Source organism: Megascapheus bottae, chromosome 2 (assembly GCF_031878675.1).
Source record: "Megascapheus bottae isolate mThoBot1 chromosome 2, mThoBot2.hap1, whole genome shotgun sequence".
NCBI lineage: Eukaryota > Metazoa > Chordata > Mammalia > Rodentia > Geomyidae > Megascapheus > Megascapheus bottae.
In genome coordinates, this window is record NC_143510.1 from 65,958,355 (window position 1) to 65,984,571 (window position 26,217).

At 41.7% G+C, this 26,217-nt stretch overlaps 1 protein-coding gene and 1 long non-coding RNA gene across 2 annotated transcripts; one reads left to right on the forward strand and one right to left on the reverse strand.

Moving 5' to 3' along the window:
- Positions 1–619: 619 nt before the first annotated feature.
- Csrp2 (cysteine and glycine rich protein 2) lies at positions 620–20,280 on the reverse strand. Its single transcript, XM_090328292.1, has 6 exons — positions 20,211–20,280; positions 8,751–8,863; positions 6,190–6,358; positions 3,447–3,576; positions 1,523–1,616; positions 620–904 (listed from the first exon to the last, which is right to left on the reverse strand). Exons 2-6 carry the CDS (start codon positions 8,860–8,862, stop codon positions 828–830), a joined length of 582 nt encoding a protein of 193 aa, XP_090184418.1. The 5' UTR covers position 8,863; positions 20,211–20,280; the 3' UTR covers positions 620–827.
- LOC150067276 (uncharacterized) lies at positions 19,668–20,635 on the forward strand. The gene is made up of 2 exons (XR_016534602.1): positions 19,668–19,879; positions 20,198–20,635. It is a non-coding gene; the product is annotated as an uncharacterized LOC150067276 (long non-coding RNA).
- Positions 20,636–26,217: the final 5,582 nt, after the last annotated feature.

Genomic DNA, 26,217 nt, shown 5'->3' on the forward strand with positions numbered 1-26,217 from the left:
AGATTGTTTGGTGCTTGCACAGAAATGAAGCATGAAATAGAATTGAAGCACCTCAGTTTTTCAGCATGTCGTCTACCTATATATAGTTAAGTGGAGGGTCTAAAAAGCCCTGTTAAACCTCAGATTCTGTAGATCCTGTGATGATGTTAAAATATAGATAAAAACTTGAAGGTTTTTGTTTCGTTATAACAATGTTCCATCTCTGGGTCACTGCCTGTTTCTGAGAAACTTATTAAACAAGTTTCTGTGACTGACCTACCTCTAGAGATTCTGCAGTGATAGGGTTAAATTGGGCTTTTAGATTTGCTTTTTAGTTAGTACTTGTAGGTGATGTGAATGCAGACTACAACAGAGAAGGATAACCAGACTATAATACATAATGGGGCAGGAAAGGATGAGATGTTGTGTTGCTGAATGCCAGCTCTGAGGAGATGAAATAATGCTGTTGCCTAGTAACCCCCACTTGAGGCACACTTGACTGTTTGACAGGGATCTATCATCACCTGTAATGCAAACATTCACATAGTGGGTCGACTGGGTATTGGGGCTGAATTCTACTAACAAAATGATTTTCCGTGAACAGAAACCACAGCAATTTCTCAAAAAAAAAAAATTGAGAAACAAATCAAGCTGAATTTTATTTTAAATGTAAAAGAAATGGTTCTCAAAAAGTTGAAATCAAAAATACAAGTTAGCCAACCTATATGTACAGGGTAATATATGGTACGTAAGGCTGGTAGAATTTCACAGTAGTTTGGTGTGATCAGATTATGTCTAGATTATGAAGGGATTCTTGGTGTGTGATGCTTTATTCTGGGTTTACACCTTTACTGAGCATGAACAAGGGCTCCTGCTCCTTGACCATAGCCAAATCCTTTGGGTCCAAAGTTCTTTGCATAGCATCCTACAAAAGAAAAAGGAGAACAATATAAAAATCGATCACCAGGCTGTTAGCTCTGCTTCAGACAAATCCTCATAAACTAGGAAAACCACTGACTATGATAAAGGAGTTCTAAATTAATTTTAAGATTCACTGTGCTTGTGAATATCCTCATGTGGTGAAGGTATGTCCCAGTCATTCTTCTTCCTTTGGTCGGCTCATGGTCCCACTGAGTTAAAAACATGAAAGTTAAGCAGCTAAGGTGTGTATTTTATCGATTACCCTTGCATGTTGTTAGGCTCTTTTTAAAAACACAGAGTCAGAAGAACTGTGTGGCATGTTTATTAGTGGGAGGTTTTCAAGCTTTTGTTTTTCTTGTTCTTGTAGTACTAAAGATTAAGCCCAGGGTTTCATAAAATTACTTGGCACTAAGCTACAGATTGCAGCTCTGTAGGAAGTTTTTTAAATGGACAGGAATTTAAGATTTCTGCTCATTTGTAAACATTTTTGACTCTGGATCTCATTTTCAGGTAATGATACTATGTCTACTTTTCTGTTTGCAGAGTACTTTTTTTTTAAATGGTGTCACTTTCTCTAATGGTCTGAGATACCCACATGCATAGTATAAGAAATCAGCTTTACCTTTACAATAGATTTCACCTTCTTTCTCAGTCAAAGTTGTTGACTCAAGACTCTTGCCACACTTAGCACATCGGAAACAGTTTTTGTGCCAGGGCTAGAAGAGACAAATGTGTTAGCAGGTTCAAGAGGCTTGTTTCCTACAGTATGATGGGCCAAGAACATAATTAGGGAAGATCGATCTACAGCAAGAACATGATACTAATTTGACTCAATTAAAACAAGGTAGCTGGCCCTCTTGTATTCTGGAAAGCCACAAAAGGCCGTCTTCAAACTCCATTTGGACAAGACCTTGCTTGGGAGCTCTACCATGGAAGGCTGGTCCCTTAAGAACAGGCTCTGCCCTTGCTACACACAAATCATGTCAAAAACTAAGCATGCAGAGATGATACTACTGGTAAATTTTTCCTATTTCACCCAGTTACACTGCTTTCCTGATCTTGAGTATATTGAATAACCCGTAGATTCCAGGTGTTTCTTTTTGTTGTTGTTTTTAAACAGCATGGCCTTTAAAATTAACCTTCAGGAACATCCTTATGAAAATGAGTTCTTGCCTTTTGCCTATAAGGAGGGTGGAGGGTTGAAATCAAGACTTCATGCTCGCTTTGGTTGCTCACTTTACATTCTATCATTTTAGCCATGCCTTTAGCCTGGCCTTTTGCTGGTTATTTTGTAGATGGGTTTTCATGGACTTTTATGCCCAGGCTAGTCTTGAACTATAATCCTCTTGACCTCAACCTCTTCAATAGTCATGAGCTGCTGATTCTTTGTTTAAAAATTACTTATGGGCCGGGAGTTTGGCCTAGTGGTAGAGTGCTTGCCTAGCATGCACGAAGACCTGGGTTCGATTCCTCGGTACCACATACATAGAAAAAAAAAGCTGGAAGTGGTGCTGAGGCTCAAGTGGTAGAGCTCTAACCTTGAGAAAGTCCAAGGACAGTGCTCAGGCCCTGAGCTCAAGCCCAGGACTGGCAAAAAAAAAAAAAAAAAAATTATCAAATATAGGCCTCTCAGTGCCTCAAAAGGCTAAACATAGAGCTCCCCTATGACCCAGCAATTCCACTACTTGGCATTTACCCAACCACCCAGAAACTAGGGCATACTAAATCCACTAGCACAACAATGTTCATTGCAGCATTATTCACCATAGCAAAGATATGGAACCAATCTAGATGTCCCTCAGTTGATGAGTGGATCAACAAGATGTGGTATTTGTACACAATGGAATTCTATGCTGCTGTCAGAAAAAATGACATCGCCCCATTTGTTAGGAAATGGAAAGACTTAAGAAAAAATCATATTAAGTAAGCCAGACTCAAAGGAAGATAGGCTCAATGGTTTCCCTCATTTGTCATAATCAGTAGAAACCTTGGGCTTTACTAGGAGAGATTTGCAATAGAGCAAAACCTTGATACATAAGGCCATATAGTATGAAGCTAATTGAAAGGAACTCCAGGATATTGAAACAAAAGCCATATAATGAATGATTCTTGTCCTTAGTGTACTATGTTATCTCTCATCTCTTTTGCTGTCCCTTGGTTATATCATATTGTTACAGTATCTCACTTTGTTATCTGATAATATTGGATATATTTGTATTTGGTTATTTGAAATTGGATAGGGAATGGGGGAAAACCAAGATGGGGGGTGGAGGAGAGGGTACTGGGGACTAAGACATGTGAAAGGGTATCAACGTATGTGAACTAATGCACCTTCTATCTGGCATATATCATGTAACCCTTTTATTAATTACAATAAAAAAATTAAAAAAAAAACAAAACAAATATAGGCCTCACTTTCATAAGTGATTCTGATGAGAATTCAGTTAAAGAATTAGTTCAACATAAAGGACTGTGCCTGAATGGGTACAGAGGTTAGAGAAGAAAGGGCATGGATAGGAGTCATTCACTTATTCAAAATAGTATACCTTTCCAGCTCCAATTATCTTCTCAGCTGCATACACAGAATCCCCACATCTGGAACATTTTTCAGCACCTCCAAATTTCTGAGCAAATTTAGAAGTGTTTGGATTTGTTGTAGGTCTGTGAGGCTGAGCACTTGTGGAAAGGAGAAGGAAAACATGAGGCACGATTTCTCACAAGGCCCCATTGAAGCCCATGTGCCAGAATGCTGGAACTCTAGGATTCAACTGCTATCCTTCACCAACAATAGAGGTTTTTGAGGCTTCAATAGGGGAAATAATATTAAATTATTCTCATGTCCTTCCCATAGTTACTTAACCTGTTTTTGTTTTTTACCAAAAATGTTTACTCCCCACTAGTGGCCCACCCACTCAACAATTACTTCTACACCAACTTCATATCCTTTATATCCCTGGAATCACAGATGGGAGAAAAATTTGTGTTAAGCGGTCCTGTAGTTTAAAAACTCTACAACCAGATCAGGTTATTTAGGAGTCTACATGTCTTACAGATTTAGTTTCCCAATATATCTTTGTTAGGTTAAGGGGTGAATAAACTTGTGTTCATGGGAAGAAATTTTACTATATGCCCTGTTTGCCCTGCTTTTTTTTTTTTTTTTTGAGATAGAATATTTGTCACTATTTGTGACAAATAAGATAAACCCCCATTTTAACCTTCAGGATAAAATAGGATCAACCCTATTTTAGCAGGCATTTATTTTCCCAGGCAGTAAACAGGTATACTTATAGCATATGAATATGGGTTTTGAGGTTATTAACCATATTGACAGTATCGCACAAGTCAAGACCAGTATCAAGACTTCCTATTTGAACAACAAAGTTTTCTGGTATTAACATACATGTGTAAAGATGAAAGTCTTAATTTAGAATTAATGCCTTTTCAAGCATCCTCATTTATCTTCATCTCCAGTTTTTGCAACTTAATAGTTTTTCATACCCATGAATATACAGTACTTGAATCATTTGTTGCCAATTCAAAGTATTAACAGTATGTTCCTTGAAAATGTTCCTAGCAGAAATCTCCATAGCCCAATATTGTTCAGTGATGTACAACCTCTGTAGTCATTAGTCTGCCCAAAATTTTCAAGAACGTCACATAGTATTATTTCTCATCTGTATTCTAACAACTTTATTGATTATAGGTAACTGTTAACCTCTTACTATAGATTAAGAAATGCAAATTCAGATGTTCAATAATTTACAAAGGGCTAGATAACTAGTAAAAGTTGTGAGCCTGAATGAAAATGTCCACACTCAGTGCTGCCTCTCCAGATCTTGAAAACATTTTACTCTTCATAAGTACAGTTATGTACCACATGGTTGTTCATAGTCATTAAGAAAGGCTCCTGATGGAGGAGCCTAGGGTCTAAGAAGGTCACAGTTACACAGGGACACAGGCTTGCTAGTTATTGAAGAAGAGGAGTAAAGAAGCTCTTTGTGACTCAATTTTGGCCACGATCAGTGACTTTGGGGTCAGGGGTGAATTTAGCTTTGGTTGAAGAAAGAGTACACAGATACATGTAGTTTGAAAAATTTGAGTGCAACTTTTGGAAACAAGAATGAATTTTAGCAAGTTGGAAAAGGAGAGCAGAAATACATTTCAACGCAAGAGAAGGTACGTTGTTCCTGTAAAGAACAGAGCTACAGAGAATGGATTGGCACATGTACAACGTGACAATAAGGCACTATGACCTTGTGGGAAGAAAAGGTTCTGAAAGAAGGCAGGCAAGCCTTCACATAACATGTATTACAATGCAGAGAACCCAAAGTTTGGAACGAAAAAGACAATACAAATTTGGTTCCCTCTGCTGACTTGATTCTTAGTGTCTCCATCTGTAAAACAAGCAGAGAATAGTGACAACCCCTATAGAATAAAGAAGCGTTGTTCCAATGGGGATTCCCTATACCAGTAATTACTTCAGCTGCACTGCACATCACGAGCTTTAGGAAGGTTAAGGTCCAGGTTCTATAATTAGCCGCAACTCCAGGGCAAATTATCTAATTCTTATTTTCTCAGTTTATTCTCGAATTTCAAAACAGGAAACCCAGCCCTGTAGGACTGTAGTGATTACAAGAGTTACTAACAAGCTGACAATGCTTGGTGTCTCATGTAGATTCATAGCCTTGTCCAAGGAAAGACACTTCCTTTGAGAATTATACACCTGCTTTCTTGAATGGATATAAAATGGATATTGAATGAATATAAAAATGGGAATTCAAAATGGAGAAATTAATTAGCCAAAACATGAAATACTGAGTATGTACAGATTTGATACCCAGAACCTTTGGTAATGGAGCCTTTAAAGTTTTAAATTTATCGCTTAAAAAAAATCAACATAATTTCAGGTTTTAAGCTTGAGAAAATAGTTTCTTGAATGATTCTGACATAGAAAGGATGAGAAATTTTCACTGACTAATTGCTTCATGACTCAGATACATGTCTCCTCTAATTGAACAGTATCTTGTTCCCAACGTACAAAAGACAAGTACATTTAAATTGAGTGCTTTTCAGATTATCCTGACGCCCAATCTATCTTGAAATCTACAAATGCAGGACTAAAACCCCTGAACTAATTCGTAAGAACTTTGTTAGAACAGCAGTTTACATTTTACCGAGTCATATTTTGTTGCTTACTTTAGGCTAAAATTCTAGAAACCAAGATTCCTGTCCACCAAGCAACATTATTCATTATAACTAATTTTGGAAGATAATGTTTCCCTGTCTTACCTCTCTGGCTTTATGCCTAGCCTCTCACCACGGTCCATATTGAGTGTGCCAGCACCTTGGCCATATCCATAACCTTTTGGCCCATACTTTTTTCCATAGCAGGATTTGCAGTAGATCTCTTCATCATGAATTGCCACTGTTGTGCTATCTAGATTTTTCCTGCAAACCACTGAAATAGAAAGAAGGTTAAGACACAATCCAGTAATGGTGGAGACAATGTAGCCCCCAACACTTCCTTCATAGTTTGGCCTATAGTTTCTCAGAAGCCATGAGACCATATCTCAGCTCACCAGCTATTCCCGAGACTTATTTATTTTCATTGTTATAACAGCTGTTTCAAAAACAAAGTTCATCATCTTAACATCAAAGTTTTAAACTTTTCCAAATGATCTCCCTCCTTGGTAAGAAAAAAAAGACAGTATGGAGATGTCTATAATTACATGCAAGAAAGACTGAAATTAGCAACATGTATTTCTCAAGCCCTTGCTCTCAACCTTTAACCCTATTTTTGTAGGCCTTTCATAACAAGTATTGTTACGTCACAACCTGATGAAGAAAAAAAAGGTGAGCACTATGGGGAGTTAGCTGGCTGCAGCTCTTCTTTAAAAAAGTGTTCCCTGGGATGAAAGTAGTTAGAACTAAATTCTAGTTTTCATCACTAGTAGTTCCATGGAAAAGGATTAATCCTCCCCTCCAGCTTCTCCAGCAGTGCTGTGTGTGTCTGAAAATCATTAAGAAGCTTGAAGTCTGCATTTGTTTTCCCTCTCTCTCAAAAGGGAATGCATTCCTTCTTGGTGAATTTCTTGCCACAAGACATTTCCACATATCCCACTTCATAAAACTGCCAAATGTCATCATATTTTATCTAGACATTATTTCACTTTCTAAAACTTCAATTAGGCTTGGAGTTGGGAGTTTGGCCTAGTGATAAAGTGCTTGCCTAACAAGCATGAAGACCCATGTTCAAGTCCTTGGTACCATATACAAGTGGTAGAGCTTGTAGCCTTGAGAAAAAAGCCTAAGGACAGTGCTCAAGCCCCAGGACTGGCAAAAAGAAAAAAGAAAGAAAAAAAAAGTGCATTGTGAGGGAAACCCACTGGTATAGTGCAATCAGGCAGCTGGAAAGTAAAGATTAGTATAGTAGGAAAAGAAAGTGTAGAAAGCAGGAGAAAAACTTAAAAATGGAAATGGGGTAGGCAGATGACCAGGTGGCTGGTAGAATTAAGGAGTTTCTACTGTTTTAAAATCTTCTCTAATAGAATAAAATGACATCTGCCAGGAGTTTGGCCTAGTGGTAGAGTGCTTGCCTAGCATGCATGAAGACCCAGGTTCAATTCCTTAGTACCACATATATAGAAAAGCCAGAACTGGTGCTGTGGCTCAAGTGGTAGAGCACTAACCTTGAGGAAAGCCCAAAGGCAGTGCCCAGGCCCTGAGTTCAGTACCTAGGACTGGCAAAAAAGAATAAAATGACATCTACTGACAAGCCAACCACTGAGGTTCAAGTACTGAAATAAGTTGCTTAAAGATGGTGACCTCAGAACCACGTACTACTAATGAGCAAATCCTCTAAAGAAAACACTTTTCAAAAACGTGGATTGAGTTGGGTGTGGTGGCACCATGTCTCTAATCCTAGCTACTTGGGAGGCTGAGATCTGAGGATCACGGTTCAAAGTCAGCCTGGGCACTAAAGTCTGTGAGACACTTTTATCTTCAATTAACCACCAGAAAATGGGAAGTGGCGCTCGAGCTCAAGAGGTAGGGCAGTAGCTGAAGAGCTCAGGGACAGTGCCCAGGCCCAGAGTTCAAGTCCATCAACCAAAAACAACAACAACAACAACAAAAAAAAAAACTTGTATTATGGGAACATGTAGAAACAGGAAACTTTCCTAAAATCCCTATTTCCCCAGTCCTCATTCCGGTTTTCTGAAGTAAATTTTCATAGATGTGTAAGCTACTTACAAAGATTCAAGTCAGCAAAGCCAAGTAATAGGAAGTAGTAGTAAAAGTAAAGAGCCTAAGGTCTAAGATTCACCAACTTCGGTATGGTGCAGCCATCATGAAATTAAATTACATGAAAACCAGAATTATTTCCAAACTATCTTCATTTCTGGTTGTTTCCATACTTTCTAGGTTCCAATTCTGCTGAACAAGATTCCTTAAAAAAAAAAAAGCAAAACAAGCAAACAGAAATCACTCCTAAAAGTCTCTCACTCCTAAAATTCCTAATAGGAATTACTCTGCAAGTTACGTTGCAAAATGTATTTCACAGTTTAACAAAATCTGAGACAAAAAAAAAGGAATAAATAGGGCCAAGTGCCTGTAGCTCATGCCTGTAATCCTAGCTCTGCAGGAGTCTGAAATCTCAGGATCATAGTTAAAAAATGTGTGACCCTAAGCTCAAAGTGGAACTATGGCTCTAGTGGTAAAGAACAAAAAGCTCGGAACCCCCCAAGTTAAAGCCCTAGGACTGTCAGAAAAAGGAAATCAATAAGGCGAGTTACAGCTTTGTGCACGTTAAATTTGGGCACCAGCCTAGCCGGGGCCGAGGCAGTACTCACTGCACAGGAAGCAGCAGCGGTGGAAGCTCCGCCCGTCGCACTGCACCTCTTCTGCATGGTACACAGTCCGTCCGCATGCCCCGCACTTATTTCCACCTCCCCAGACAGGCATTCTGCAGGAACAAAGAATCCCTTAGCAAGTCTCCTATGCTTGTTTTACAAGCTCACCAGAGGGCTGTTTTAACCCAGGAAGCATCTGCAAATCGTGTTCCTTTATGAATCACTCAAACTCTTATCTTCCAAAGGCCAGTGTCTCCCCAAAATAACCCCCACTTTTCTTCTCAGTGGCAGCTCTTTCATTAGGAAACTGCCTTGCTCTGCAAAGGCTTCTTTCCCCATAAAAGACAAAAAGGACTGACATGTAACAGAACAGTTAAGATGGCCAAGCACAAAGCAAAGGATGCCATTAGAACCCATCGGAGTTAAAAAAAAAAAAAAAAAAAAAAGTGTGGGGAATGGAAAGGCAAACAGCCCCTATGCCTTCCCAAACACCTCCAGTCTTTAATGACCATTTAAATAAAAAAAAAAATTAGCTGGAGAGCCAGGCACAGTGACTCACTCCTGCCTATAATCCTAGCTACTCAGGAGGCTGAAATCCGAGGATCCAAGTTCAAAGGCAGGCCAGGCACTAAAGACTATGAGACTCTTACCTCCCATTAACCACTAGAAAACCCGGAAGTGGCGCTGTGGCTCCAGGGATAGGGTGGTATCCTTGAGCTGAGGGGCTCAGGGACAGTGCCCAGGCCCAGAGTCCAAGCCCCACAACCATTAAAAAAAAAAAAAAATTAGCTGGAGATATCTATACTAGGGGAGGTTTGTTGGTTGGTTGGTTTAACTATACACATTGGCTGGAACATCACTGAATTCTCAACATTTAGCACACACAAATTGACACTTTGTAGGGAGAAAGCATGTCATCTCACAAGATCATGTTCTACATTTGCCTGGAGGCGTTCTCCACATCACAAGCATGCACAGCTGAGTCTTTGACTACAAATAACTACATCTACGGTGCCTCACCCTTGCCACCTCACACCTTCCCACTCACATAGCTAGGGTTTCTACTTCCATGCATCCTAATCCCAAGGCCCTCTGGTTCAGCCAACAGTTGTTTTTAAGTTCCATGGGTCTGTTAAGTCATAGTCCCTTTCCCCAAAATAACGGTAAAACTATGTCAGAATAGCCTCCTTTACCAAATTGGCCTTCTAGGACAGTTTTAATACTTGACTGTGAATGCCAGCATCCTTGGCTATCAGTGGCAGCTCAAATAATTGCTGTTGTTAAAGCACTGTGCCTGACCTGCCAGGCTGATGTACAAAGAATGAATCAATTCCTTTACAGACTGACATGCTGTGAGTGGTAGTTGTCATTTTTGGATGCACTGCATGTCTGTCTAGGAAACAGCTGGTTAAAACAACACACAACTGACTAATGCGACCCTGGGGAATAAATGCTACTAAGCAGAAGAGGTTTAAGAATCGTCAGTTCTTGCTAGCAGAAAGCACAGTGAATTTCCATTCTAGCCCATTAAGATGACCTGGAACCCAACAATTTCCTCAACAGTAAGATGAGGCCATTCCAAACACAACATTTACAGAACTAACCACACATGGTAATACCTTCCCAAGGCTTTCTTCCTTGGATGACAGCTATCTCTCCTAGTTCAGAGGGTTTAGAAATACTTACAATACCAGGGACGGTATGCCATAATTGCTCTTAAAGCATAGTAATCTGAACCAAAATTCAGGCAAGCAGTTAAGAACCTAGGGTTTAAATATTACTTGTCCTCAACAATGCATGTTGGAAGCTTAATTCCTCAATGAGGCTCCTCTTCCATAAGCTCACTGTAGTTCCTTTGAGAGTAGGTTAGCTGTCACAATGGAGGGCTATCATAAAGCACTCAGCTCACCTTATCTCACCTGTTTGAACACACGTATGTGTCCTTCCCCTTTCCACCATGCATGAAGAACATATAGCCATCAGAAGCCAAGCAGATGTTGGCACCCAATCTTAAAATAAAGGTTTGAGAGATAATGGATGCACCCGCCACCTGACGATGTAATGTAACCCCTCTATACGTTACCCTGGCAACAAATACAATAAAGTAAATTCAAATTTAAAAATTTCCAAGCCTCTCAAACTGTTAGCAAAACCAATATCTTTTCTTTATAAATTAACCTGGTCTCAGGTACTCTGTTGAAATAAAAGAAAATGGACTAAGACAAAACTTCTATATCATTTTATACCTCAACACCAATTCATCTTGTTGGATTGAGAGTCATTCTGTACTTAGAAGTAACAAAACAGGGGCCGGGTGTTTGGCCTAGTGGTAGAATGCTTGCCTAGCATGCACCAAGACCCAGGTTTGATTCCTCAGAACCACATACATAGAAAAAAATAGGAAGTGGTGCTGAGGCTCAAGTGGTAGAGCTCTAGCCTTGAGAAAGTCCAAGGTTAGTGCTCAGTCCCTGAGATCAAGCCCAGGACTGGCAAAAAAAAAGAAGTAGCAAAACAAAGCACAACCTTGTTTCAGAATGGTGAGTGAAATTTGAGGGCCATGGTTCAAAGTCAATCTAGACAAGACAGTCTGCGAGACCCTTCCCTACAATTAGCCACCCAAAAAAATAGAAGTAGAGCTATGGCATAAAAGCACAGGGCCGGTGCCAGGCTTTGAGTTCAAGCCTTGGAACAAAATCAAAACAACAAAACACAACCTGCCATCAAAGATGGAAGAGCAAGAGGCTGAGACAGAGGCAGACAAGTCTAGAGTTGCATAAAATACAAGTGGGGTCTTAAGGATAGAAACAGTTCTTGAGCAGCCACAGAAATAAGAGTCCTCAAAACCCAAGACAAGAAGCAGGTATTTTTATGCCAAACTAGACAAAAGTGGGTTGTAGCCAGCAGAATGAATCTGGCCTTTCTCTCACACTATTCATGTCTAATGTTAGTTGAAAATCAGATTGGATGTCAGGTCAACCCAGCTATGTTAAAGTCTTTGATAAGACTGTCGGTTGATATACACTGCAAGGAGCTCAAAAACACCTGTTGAGCTGGTACTGGCTCGACCCTTACCTTAGCCCGGTTTTTTGATGCTCCAACAGAATAACTGAGATTGGATTATTGATAGAGAACAGAAATTTATTTCTCACAATTCTGGAAGTAGGAAAGACCCCAGATCAAGGCACCAGTGGGTTTGGTGTCTGGTAAGGGCCTGGTCTCTACTTCAAAGATGATGTTATGATTGCTGATCTCACAGAAACAACGTGTCCCCAAATGCAGGAGAAGGGTAGATGGGGGGAGGGAGAAGGAGTGAGAGAGAGGGGGAGAGAGCAAGAGGCATAGACAGACAGAGAACCCACTCCCACAAGCTCTTTTAGAGTGTTACAAGTTCTCCACCATTGGTAAATTCCTTCTACAAGGCCCCTCCTCCCAACATCGACATTGATTTGGATTAAGTTTCAACCTAAGCTTTGGAGAAGACAAAGCCATAGCAACGCCTGGATCTGGAGTTGGCCATGTGGTTCGGTCATAGTCAAATGTGACTGCATTTCTGTTTATTGCCACAGTTACCAGCTTAGGAACATAACCCAATTCCCATTCAGCAGAAGTAAAACCCAGGCCTGTGATTTGGACCGGTGACTATGAAGGTGAAGATGTGTGTCTGGCCACCGTAAGAAAATAACCTAAAGGATCAGACAGAGGAAACAACAGACATGTAGACCCCTGATTAAGCAGTACCTCATCTAGCACCCCCTTCAGCTATATAAGCCAATAAATTCCCTTTTTATGCCATTTGGAACTGGAACTTCTACTCTGGATCAAACACCAACACCTCCCCCTTCTCCCCACCTCCAAGACCTGAATGGTATAACTAGTTACCACTCAACTGGTGAAATCAACTTGCAAAACGCTTACTTTTCTTACCCAGAAACAAAGTTCTTTCCAAGAACCCAAAACATTAGCAGGCTCACTGTGAAGGCATCCACATAGGGTCACTTTTTACCATGACAGGACATATTTGCAGGCTTTCCTTTTGTTGTTGTGTTAATCTTTTATTCCCCCTTCCTGGAGACAGGTGTTCCATTGTTTCCTGAAGCTGCATGAAACTTGAGCCCCACTGTAAAACCCACAATATCAAAGTCCTGCCTGCTCCAATAGCAACAGCCTGTTCTGGCTTGAGTTCAGGGTGCAACTAGTCATACTGCCTTTGCCCTTCCCTCAAAACCTACCCATGTTCCCACAGCTTGTGGACATTGACATCTGCTGGGCATTCCCTCACCAGTCTTAAGAAACTAAGGTCAAATCCAGGACTTTCGATAATGACACTACAATTACTTGTTTTGGATCCCAGTATTAGCCAGCCCTTAAATATACTGGGCAATTTTTGAGGCCACTTCTTAAAGTGAACTGTTTAATATCAATCTGCTATGACTCATTTCCACATATATTTATTTTAGAGCAGTCGCCAATAATGAACCAATTCCCATCAAGACTAAAATTAAATTGTCTTTGAAAAATGTTGAAAAATATATATAGGTATGTATATATGTATATTATATATTCATATTCTATAGATATGTGTGTATATATCTACACATACCTATATTTTCAATGTTTCTCAAAGACAACCTATGTTTATTCTGAAAATGTATATATATAGATATTCTATACACATATGCATAAACACACACACATATTTGGTAGTTCTGAGGTTTGAACTCTGGCCTCAAAATTGCTAGGCAGGAGATCTTCCATATACCTACCCCTTTTTTGCTTCTTTTACCCAAGGCCAATTTTAGATTCCTACATATGCCTCTTATATTTGAGAAAACAGACATCACCACCTTGCCTAGTTTATTGAGATGTGATCTAACATTTTTGTCTAGGATTTCTTGAGGCTGAAAGATTCCTCATCTCTACCTCCAGAGTAGCTAATATTATAGGCAGTGCAGCCAGACTTGGCCAGCCCATCCAGTTTAAGCGTTTTCCTAAGAGTTTTCCATGATGTTAGTCTATGTGATAGAAAGAGCATCTTCAGAAAGCTTGAGCTGGATTTGTGTGTTCTTAAATATGATGGACAGTAAAACAGGGAAGGAAGGAAAGGAGAGAGAGGGAGGGAGGGAGGGAGGAAGAAAAGAAAAAAGGCAGGCAGGCAGGCAGGCAGGCAGGCAGGCAAGCAAAAAGGCTTAGCCAGATTTAGGTTAACGACTATTATAGGGATAGTACAACCTTGGGTTCAGTTTTCTTGTAAGTGGAGAATGGCAGATCTTGCTTATAGAGATTCAGGAAATAAAATAATACTTCAGCAGGAAAACCAGCAGAGGAACAAAGTTGTTAAGCCACAAACAAGATAAAACCTTAGCTCATTAGTGCAAGAATAACAATAGCTCTACTTACAGGGGTAACTAAGAGATGAAGTTCAAATTTATACTTTCACTCTGAACCCCTGAATTTGGCAGGAGGATATGATGATAATCCATTTCTGTCACTCTCGGCGCTGATGTATGAATATGAATATATATATATATATATATATGTAAGGCTTCATTTTTCTTACAAGCCTTTGGCGGCGCCATTCCACAACAGCTGTCATTAATCACAGCAGACTGGCTCTACACAGAACAGTCTGGGCTGCATGCCTTTCCTAAATCCGATGCAGTCTTTTCCAGAATGGGAACAGCAGAAATAAAATCCCACTTTACACCCATCTTGCAACACAGGCTGGTTGCAGGCTTATTCTTTCTTAAATCCTGGTTCCCTTGGTTTCCAGTGTCTAACAGAGCTGTAGGATGTGCATTCAGCCACTGTACTGGATTACAAAGCTTGCTTTTTACATTCAGTCTCTCCTTCCCCAGTCTCCCCTATCTACATTGCAACCCCAAAGTCATAAGACCTACTCTGCAGGGAAATTACTGGGCCTTCTGTGTAAATTCTGACCTATCTTGCGGTCAAGTTACCATTCTCTGGATTACTGCACGCTACAAAATGACCCTGGGGTCATCCTCACATGGCCTGAAGCTTCAAATCTCATGTAGCCACTTAGTTACCTGGTCAGATGCTAAAGGTTTGAAGCAAATCCAATAAACGAGCAAGTCCATACACCCAGAGTTTCAATGCTTCCAGAAATTTTGACTTTGTATGACCCTGTTATATCAGATCAGAGCCTGGCTATAGTCAGTTTCTCAAAAGAGAACACTTATAAACCAGTCTCATCTTCAATTACATCCAGGAAACAGGAACTTGTTAAAGAATATAAACAAATTTCATTGTCCCTAATTACGATTATTTTAGCACAGCAGGTATTTGAGTGTTGTAATTATTAGGAATTAAGCTTTACATGATGGCTTGTTCTAAAGCCTTTCTTCCTTTACCCTAACTGACTACTTATAGTATCTCCCTTAGCAAGTGACTAGTACAGAACCAATGGGGGAGTCCTGGTGTCGTTTGGTGATCTGCTAGTTCAATCTGGTTCCTTCTTCTGGAGCTCAATCAGTATCCTGGTCTTTAAGACAGATCAGTTCAAAAGCAAAGTTGGAGCATAATTCTGCAGTCAACAGATGGTCAATCCTCTGTAAAACCAGACAGTAATACCTTCTTTAGAGAGTTACAAGAATTGGGTGAGATGCTTACACAGCCGACCCTTATTAAATGATATCATTTTTCATCAATATTTTGCAACATTCAACCTACAATCAAATACTCCTTTCCTTTCTCCATCTCATACAACATATCATTCTCCCATTCTCCTCTCCAGCCAGGCACCTCACTGAACCTTCCTTCCTCACTCAGACAACTCCTGAGCATTTCTGAATTCTTCTTCTTGGGGCAGCATACAAATACCCTCACATATAAATGTAATTCAACCACTATCTCCTGGGGCTAGAGATGTAGCTCAGTGCTTGCCTAGCATGTAGGAGTCCAGGATTTGATCTCTAGCACCCCACAATAAAAAAGGGTATAGGAGAAAAGGATTATAGAAAAGGGTCTCTTTTCCAGAGAGCTGTACTTTGGAGGTAAAAGTATGGAAACAAGTAAGGGCAATACAAAATAACCAACAATATTAAGGAGGCATATAGGAGGGCTTTTCAATCCACATGATTTAAATATTATAGGAATGGCAAAACAGATCATCTTGCAGAACTACTGGCAGTGGATTCCTGGAACTACATTGAGATTTTAAAGTTCCATTCCAGGTTCTACACTGAAGATTATTGTGATTAATAATGTCTGCCATGGAAACGGCAATGAGTGTGGAACTTGGAACTAGACACATTTCAGTTTCAAAGACAGTTATCACTTCTGCCATCCTGGCCAAGTGCTCCTTAACCTCTGGACCCTCATTTCCTAAGCGGTAATTTAGAAAAGGATGAAAACTGTTTCACAGTAAAGGATTTCATGGGACAGCATTTGTAAAGTACCTGGGAAAATGCCAGTACTCTACAATGCTGGCTTCCTTTTTGTTCAGGACACACTGCTGGGCCAAACACGGCTCCAACTTCACATGTTAGGTGATAGATACATTGAGTTCACTGGACTTCAAAGCAGAAAACCATGTTCCTGTTGTGATTCCCAAACCACAATACCACATCTGATTTTTCTGCAAGAAAACAAGGGGTGAGAATGCCTTCTTTTCGCTCTAGTCTTCATTTATCCAACCAAGTGGTTAGCAAGAGACCTAAACTAGCCAATCCCCCCAGAAATGTCTTTACCATTGCCCTCTGTGACGACTGCCTCCACTATAGAAGACAATCTCCCATCCAGTGAACTGTCCCTCAGGCTCACCATTTTAACTAATTCTATATGTTACCACTTAGGTCTTCGGCTTGGGTTCTAGCAAAGTCCTTGACACAGATTGGGATCACGTCCTACCAGAGCACATATTGACATGAAAATGCAACTATACTATGAACTTGGCAGTCCTGGCCTCTCACACCTGCCACAGCAATTCACAATCTGTGCAAACTATAAGATACCCAGTTATTCGAGCCATGTCACATATGTGTGATTTTACAGAGCCAGATCTCAATTCAAATGCCAAGACTCCTCTCCACTTGCCAACTGATCATAGGCTCGTTATTTGATCTACTACTTTTTATTTTAAAAACAAAAATTGATTATTTATGAAGTAGCCATTTAGAATATAGTGTTTGCCTGACAGGTGGTAATAACTGTAAATTCTATCAGTTTATATCCTTATTTTTGTTAAATGTAGTTTTCTTTTTTTTTTCTTTTCTCTTTCTCTCTATCCCTCCCTCCCCTCTCCCCCCTTCCTCCCCCTCTCCCCCCCCTCTCTGCTCAAGGGTAGCTCTCTACCACTTGAGCCACAGCACCATATTTGGCTTCTTCTATGTATGTGGTACCAAGGAATGGATCCTAGGTCTTCATGCATGCTAGGCAAGCACTCTACCACTAGGCTACACTCCTGGCCCATTAAATAGTTTTCTTATTAATTTAATTCTCTTAACAACAGAGAAGGCCATTATTTGTTGTTGGTGCTAGTCCCAGAACTTGAACTTAGGACCTGGGCACAGTCCTTGAACATCTTGTGCTCTACCACTTGAGCCACAGCTCTGCTTCTGGCTTTTAGTGGTTAGAGATCAGAGTTTCATGAACTTTCTTGCCCAGGCTGGCTTCAAACCATGATCCTCAGATCTAAACCTCCTGAATAGTGACAATTAGAGGCATGAGCTAAGAGGGCTAAGAGAAGGCATTATTATTCTCATATTATGAACAGAGAACCTGAGGCATAGATTTTAACCATTTCATAGCTGCGAGTCAACTTTAAAAATACCAATAAAATTCAAACTCAAAGTTATCTGGTAGATGTTTTGTTAAGAGGAAATCAGTGTATCCTTTCCTCTGACACAGGTCTTTTTAAAATTGATAGAGAGGGGTTACAGTTACAGAAGTAGTAAGTACACTTCTTTGGGGGACAATGTCACCTGAAGTAGTTTTTTAAAGTTGCTTATTTCCTACACTGCTATGTGCTTGACAAGGATTCAACTCTCTGTCTTTCTCTTTTGATACCACCACAAAACCTTTACTATAGTGAACTTTAAAAGTCCCTTGGCCCTAAAGTATCACATATAGTCTATCCTTTACTTATTAGTGAAAGACAATTAGCAGTGGTAGCATCAAAACAGAAACAGAAACATGAGGGTCCTGACATACTTTGCAAATGACTCAGCACAAGTTTGAGGCCAGCCTGGGAAAATTTGCAAGACCTCATCTCAAAAGGAAACATGAACTGGGTTGGGGAGGTAGCTCAGGTGGTAGATACCTTGCCTGGTACACACGAGGCCATAAGTTTGATTCCAAGAACTGAACAGAGGAGGGAGAACTTTTGAGAAGGAATCCAAGGGCTTCACAATGAGAGATCTGCAATACAAACAGAAATCTCCATCCAGGCGATCAAGGCCCCAAAGGAAGCTTGCAATCCTTGCCCAGTAAGAACTGCAAACTCCAGCCCAGTAATGACAGTGCTAGCAGAAAAACCTGTGAATGTCTGCATGGGGAAAGCAGTCCTTAAGGCAACGTTTGGAAGCTATTGTTCAAGACGGAGTCAGATCTCTCCTAGAGACTGGCTGGTATCTACGACATCACCCAGCTTCCTGAGTGTCTTCTAGATCACTCATCCTAGCAAGGGGAATAACTGAGTACACAGGTAACATGAACCTGCCTAAGGGCACCAAACCAATGGGGGCTGGAGCTAGGATATCTACGGGGTCCATTCCTGCCATTCTATGCCTTCTCTCTTTAGAGGGCTCTCTCTCCTCTCCATTCATTTAGATTCATCTTTGAAAGCTCATTTACAGGTTTTCACTTTCTCTATACAAACATTCCTGTTGATTGCAGATGAAATACAGTTTTCCCCCAACCCAATGTCACCTAATGGTACCTAGTATATAGCAACACTGATCAAATCCTTTGGATGCATTAAGAGGAAGCCATTGAGAATTTACAATATAAATTCTGGATCTTAACTGCTAAAAAAAATCAATTGCTGGAGTCAAATCTTTATTATCCATAATTATGTCCTATTTTCTCAACTCATTCTTTCATTCGATTAACAAGTGTGGTTCAACCGCATTCAAGGCAACCAAGCAAAAGCCAGGGAATGCAATACCCTTATGATAGTAGAGATGACTAGAATGCAAAGAACTGTACAAGATGCTGATGAAAACATCAGTGACCATCATCACTGACAATGGTGAAGGCTAGGGAGTACTTTATAAAATTGTTTATACATGTAGAATTGTTTATACATTGGTGTGTAGCTCTGAGATTATGTGATTCTCCTTTTTAAAATTTATCACTCAATTTTTTCCCTTGAGAAATTTAGGCCAAAGTACATGTTGTAGTTGAACTCGTTTTGAATTCTTCTTGACACTATTCTTGATAGCTGTTATTTGTTTTTGTTTGTTTTGTAAGGAGAGCTTTGAAACGGGGTAGGAAAGCCCCTCACAATACTATTTTCACTACCTAAATTAAAAGATTACCTCTCAGAATACATTCATGAGAAAATATTTACAAAGATGCGCGCGTCTACAAATGAAATAAGTGGTTACCCCAAATAAACTTTTGAGTGGATATTTAAACGAAGTACTGGCTTCTAAAGAGGAGAGGAACCTCTGGCCCCCCTCTTCCCTCTCTCCTCCCCTCGCTCTCCCCCCTCTTGGGGTGGGGTGGGGGGGTAGGAGAGGTACCTACGTGGAACTCCAGAACCCAGGCAACAACTTTCAGAACCTGTTGCCGACTTTCATAACCACATACTCTTGCGTCCTTGAGTGTGTACCTGAATGGTGGTAAAGTTCTGGCCAAAGCGAGAGGCGATCCACTGACGTTTCACGGCGGTTTGAGGCAGGGTGGGCAGAGACCGAACAATGGGGATGACTGGAGCTCGGCGGGGGAAGGGGCTGGGGCAAGGCCCCCCCACCCCCCATCTTCAGGGCAGGGATCCAGCCCGTGCTCGGGTCGGCTTCGGTGGGAGTTTCGCAGCCCCCCTGCCTCAGCCCGAGAGCACCCACCCCATGAGGAGTGGGGTGCGGTGGGGTGGGGGGGGGAAGCCGCAGAACCGCGGATTAGCAGGCAGGAGCCCCTCGCGGCCCCGCCTCTCCCTGGACGAACCGGTGTGAGAAATGAAAGGTCAGGCGGGATCCCTTACCTGCCATGCGGGCAGGCCGAGGGGAGTGGGGCAGGTGTCTTGGGACGTCGGGAGTGGGGGTGGGGGGAGGTTCTGGGACTCTAGGAGGGAGGATGGGTGGGAACAAAATGGGGAGGGGGGAGGGAAATGCAGATTGTAGGGGTGAGGGGGCACCGAAGGCTACCAGCAGGACGGCGAGGACCCCGGAGCCCGCAGGACCGTCACCCCTATCCTGCAAAGTGAGCTGGGGAATGCAGACGTGTCCCCCCTCTCAGCCTCCCCCACGCCTCTTCCTCCCCAGCAGCACACGCACTTACTCGAGTCACACTGCCGGCGGAGCTGGACAGAGCTGGACCGGCGGCCAGAGCGCGCACAGACTCCCGGAGCCCCGCGGCCGCTCGCGGGAGCCTTTTAAAGTCCCCTGCGTGGGGGGCGTGGTCGAGACAGGCCACGCCCCCCGCGCCCCGCCCCGCGGAGTCCCAGCGCCCGGCCACTGGCGGCAGCTGTCTACCACCCGCTCCAGGGACCGGAGACAAAAGGCAGGAATCCCGCCTCTTCCTGCCGCTTCCCGCCCGCCCCGCTCCTCTCCGAACCCGGGGACCCTTCGGTGCCTTGGAAGTGAACGGGGGCGCGATTAACTTCCCCACTGGCTGCGCGAGAGCTGGGGTGGGATCTTCACCTTCTGGGAACCTGCGGCTTTCCTGTTATTAAAGAGCACAATTGCTCGCCCAGACTAAATAAATGACGTTAGGAAACGCCTCGCTCCTCCGGTGTTTTCTCTTCCCACCGCGCAGGCGTGGGGCCGGGGGAATGAAACCCACCCTTCTCCTCCTCCCACCCAAACCCTGGCGCCAAAGGGCTCCTGGTTTCCATTTGCTGATGTCAGAAAAGTCAGGGGCTGACCACTGACGAAGGAAGACACCGAAAAACCTGAATTTCAGGGTGATTCATTGTGGTAGAGTGAAAGGAAAAATAACTCCATCCCATCTGGCTCACATCCCAGGCCTTCTTGTGACCTGCCCCTCTTGTCCTGTCATTAATAATCCCTGACAATCTTAGGGGGAGTGGGGAGCCCCAATATATACATCATGGACAAACTAACTCCTGGTGTCACACATCAGTCACCTCTTCTGGTCCCACACAGCTCCATACCACTGACATCCGGGCTGGAAAAGTGTGTGTGTGTGTGTGTGTGTGTGTGTGTCTGTCTGTCTGTCTGTCTGTCTGTCTGTATTGTAGTTACCCCTAGATGCCAATGGGTGCCTTTAGGGGTGTGTGACGACCAAAAGTGTCATCATATATTACTAAATATTCCCTTGGGAGGAGGGCAGGATGCAATGGTTGTGAACCATGGTTCTGGTGTATATCTATTTGACAAGGTACACGACTGGTTTAAGTAGTCGTACAGTATTGTTTTTCATTGTATTCTGGAGCCAATCCAGAAGGAATTCATTATAGTAGTCTTATTCTGTCTGCTGTGTTGCACTGAACAAAAATCACACGTTTGTGACTGGCATCTTCTTATAATATGGCAGAAGCCTGAGGTACTGGGGTCTGCTGGGAGTTTGCCCAAACAGAAGAAATCCTTAATTGTGTATCAGCTGGCGTAGGTGGTGATCCACAAGCCAGTCTGTATGTACACCCTAACCCTTCATTTGCTTTAGCTTAGCTGCTTTTTTTTGTTGTTGTTGTTCCCTTCCTTGGAGCTGAGCTTATTTCAGACAAGGACTTTTCTTCTCTATTTCTGTGGGTAATCGTGTCTCAATATCCACAGTGAATATGAAAGTGATGTATATTTGGTCTTTTATTAAATCTGTATTTGCATTTGTAATTGTTATATCCCAGCCACTTTGGGGTCACCAGCACTCAGTGAACAGAGCTAGGAGTCAGTTTAATAACAGCACAGGGACTACCTTCCGGCTGATAGAGCCCTGACCTTCCATGGAGCTGAGCTTTTAAAGGAGAGCTCCACAGGCAGGTGGTCCTGTTCACCAGGAAAATACCACATGCAGGTGGTCACAAGGAAAACCACACACAGGCAGTCAAGCAGTTTAAGTATTAAAAAAACAAAACAAAACAGAATTAGACAGCTAATCCTGACAGGTTACTGCAGTAACCATTATGCTGATCGTGTTAGGTTTTTTGTTTTTGTTTTTGTTTTCCATCTCCCAGTGGGAGGATGTGAACTCAGGGCCTCTTGCTCAATTTGCTTTCTTCACTGGTGTTTTATCACCTGAGACACACAGCTTACTTAGTCTTGATTATCACTGGTTAATTGGAGGTGGAGTCTTTAGGACTTTTCTGCCCAGGCTGGCTTTAAACTACAAATTTCCAGATCTAAGTTTCCTGAGTAGTTTAGGAATACAAGCAAGACCAACTGGCACTGGACTAAAAATTCTCAAGGTAGGTATTTATTGTTTTGTTTGTTTTGCTGACACTGGAACTTAAACTTAGGATTCTCTCTCTTGGCTGACTTGCTCTAAGTTTTTGAAAACAGTGATGTTAAGAAAGACTGGCTTTGGAATCAAACGTGCTTACAAAATCTAGCCCTGTAACCATTGTGCTTTAGATCTGAAAGTTCACTCCAAAAGGCCCATGTACTAAAGGTCTGGCCCCCAGCCACTAGCAGTAATGGGAAAGAGGGGAACATTTAAGAGGTGCCATCTAAGTGAACCGTCTAAGGCCATTATGAGCAGGCCCATCCTCAGAGGGGGTGGTCAGACCTAGGTCTCTTTCATTTCTTCACCCCAGCCACCTTGAGGTAAAAGAACTTTCTCCATGGGGCCGGGAGTTTGGCCTAGTGGTAGAGTGCTTGCCTAGCATGCACAAAGACCAGGATTTGATTCCACATACACAGAAAAATGCTGGAAGTGGTGTTGAGGCTCAAGTGGTAGAGCTCTAGCCTTGAGAAAGTTCAAAGACAGTGCTCAGGCCCTGAGCTCAAGCCCAGGACTGACCAAAAAGAAAAAGAAAAAAAAAAGTTTCTCCATCACTTGTTCCTGACACAAAGTACTATGCTGAGTCATCCGGGAAACAACACAACCCAGCCAATGTCATGAACTGAAACCTCCAAAACTGTATGCCAAAGGAAACCTTTCCAATATGTAAGTTGCTTTATCTCAGCATTACAGTAAGGAAAGGGAACAATCGCCTTTTGGGTCTGTGAGCTTTGAGCTAAGTATCTAATGTCTTTGCACCTGTTTCTTATCTGGTAGCACAAGGGAACGAAGCACCTTTGTTGCCTTGTGAGGAAACTCAAATCATGTGATGTCTGTGAAATGTCAAACACAGCACCTAGCACACTGCAAATTATCAGTGATGGTTGTTATGTTGGACAAGGATATCTTGATGTTCTTTTCTGCCTCTTGAGAAACAGTTGAAATTGTACTTTTGTTAATCACTCATTTATGTTGCTAAGGCGGTAATAGTAAGGAGGTATTAAGTGTTCTAAAACAATCACGAGTGTGTAAGGAGAAAGCAATCTGTATGCCTTCTTAGTGGGAGAAATTTCCCTCCTAGAGAAAAATAAGCCCTTCCTCACCCCATATGGCTCTTGTCTGTTTGACCCCTTCAGTCCTGTCAGAAGCCAAACTGACATTAGAGATGTTTTGCAGGACATTTCCTTCTTCCACTCAAGATATACATTATTCTTCTAATAGTTCATTTTCTGGAGCCAATTAACCAACTTTTTAAAGCATAGTCCTCTCGATAAGTTTATTGTCCAAAGGCACATTGAACCATGATTATTTTTTCTACATGACTTGTGTTCCAAGCTTAGATTTATACATTTATGTTCCAATCTTAGATTTATACAATTGTTATCTTTTTGTCATGCTACTGTTTCTTTATTATACTCTGAATCAGCAGACTATGCATATAAACACAGGCCATCTTAAACAGTCGTGGAGAGGAAGAAGGGAAATTCCTGCTTTACTAATCTACAACACAAGAGTTAGCAGCGTAACAGGGGATGAAAATTGCATACTGTTGCTCGACCTGGTAGTTCACTTCTGTAATCTCAATTTCAGCTACTTTCAAGGAAGAAATAGTAAGATCAAAGCCCAAAGTCAGCCCCAGGCAAAAACTACATGATCCTACATGAAACAACAACAACAAAAACCACAACTAAAGCAAAATAGGGCTGGGTAGTTTGTGGCAGAAATGTTAGCAAGCTTGAGCAAGGATCTGAGTTCAATCTCCCAAAAAGGGAAAGAAAAAGGGGGAAAAATGTTGTTTATACCCAACCCCAATGTGTAATGAATTTTTCTGATATAGTAAAACAATGTAAGTTACATGTGCTTAAATTCTGAAAAATAGTTTATAGATTATAGTTTTTCTTTTTTTTCTTAGGACCTCAAGCCTTCCTTGGCTTACTCAGTTCGCTCTTTACCACTTGAGCCATATCTCCAGCTGGCTTTTTGCAGATTAATTAGAGATGGAGTCTTCCCAACTTTTCTGTTTGGTCTTTCTAGGCCTTCTAATTAGGATTACAAGTGTGAGCCTCTGGCACCCAGCAAGTTTTTTTTGTTTTGTTTTGTTTTTTTGTCATACTTGTTTTTCTGCATAGACTCTGACTTCATACTTGGCTCAGTTTCTTAACCCTTTTTCTTCGGTAGGCAACTTCACTACTTATTATCGTTTTAATACATAACATGGTTATTTATGCTTTCGATCAGAACTTTCTATCTCTGCTTATGCTTTCTTTGTTGTAGTGCTTTTTGCCCCAGCTCTACCAGTATAAAAATATATTATGAACTTTTAAACTCTGAGACAGCTCATGCATCTAAGTGATCTTAACCCCTGCAATATCTGGTTTCAGCTTTCTCCCTTATTTTCCACTGGTAACATGCCCTTCATTTTCAGTGATGTTTATAGCACCAGGCAGTGTTTTCTTGTCGCTCTTCCACTTCATCCGGAGATTCTATCTGTTGTCTCTTACCTCCAAGGTTTTTCTACACCACAGCACCTCTTCTTGTTGGGTTTGGGAACCATTTTTTTGTACTAGTACTGGGACTTGAACTCAGAGCCTACGTACTGTCTTCTGGGCTTTTTTTTTTTTTTTCACTCAAAGCTAGTCCTCGACCATTGAGCCACAGTTCCATTGCCAGCTTTTTGGTGATTAATTATAGATAAGAGTATTACCGGTTTTCATGCCAAAGCTGACTTTGAACCCCAATCTTAGCCTCCTGAGAAGCTAAAATTGCAGGAATAGGCCTCCAGCCCCTGTCTTAAAACAAAAATAAACCAGCAATTTTCAAATTCCTATCCATAAATGGGCCTTCTGCTTCAGCTTCTCAAATGATGGGACTACAGGTGTGCCTCATCCTACTTTGGCATTCTGTAGCCATGGTTCTTTTTGAAATAAATCAATAAATGAGCAAGCTATCTACATGTGTTCTGAAAAGCAGGTAAAAATGTCCTGATTCCTGTAGTGGGCATTTGTGGTTGTGGGCCTGCATCCATTCCTCTTGGCTTTCCAGAGGTCTGGGTTCCTGTTTGGAGATCCCTGTGGCTTCAGGAAAGTGACTCTACAGCTTCAGTCTGAGGCAGAAGAGCACTGGAACCAATCAAGGCATTCCAGCCACTGGCTTAGGGTGGAAGAATTGGGGGTCAGGGGTGGTGAGGGGGGTGAGCTCTGGTGAAGTGCTGAGGGTGGTATTCAGGTGTTTATTTGTTCTGGAAGATGCAGGGTGCCCATGGAAGGCTTTTAAGGGTTCCTGTTTTACTAGTACAAAGCCACACTAAAGATATTCTACATGGAAAGGAACACAGAGAAATGGAAGCAGAGCTGCGAATAAACTCCTCAGGAAGGCTCCCTGCAGGATCTTTATTAATGGAACAAATGACTTTCGAAAGTTGAGTTCATCTTGTAATGGATTTTCTGATACTGCAACTTGGACTCTTCGACTGATTGGAGTAGTTTAAAACTGTATCTACAGGGGCCGGGAGTTTGGCCTAGTGGTAGAGTGCTTGCCTAGCATGCACAAAGACCCAGGTTCAATCCCTCGGTACCACATACATAGAAAAAAGCTGGAAATGGTGCCGAGGCGCAAGTGGTAGAGCTCTAGCCTTGAGAAAGTCCAAGGACAGTGCTCAGGCCCTGAGCTCAAGCCCAGAACTGGCAATAAATAAAAATAAAATAAAATAAAATTATAAAAAAAAACTGTTTCTACAGACACTGTTTTCATATTCCTGTACTGTTAGATTGAACCAGTCCCTTTCTCTTGTAACTTGCTTTTATATGGTATTGAAGAAAGTCAAAAAGGGCTTTGGTGACTTCTTCCTCTTTCTCTCTACCCTCATCTTTACCTCTTCACTTCCCTG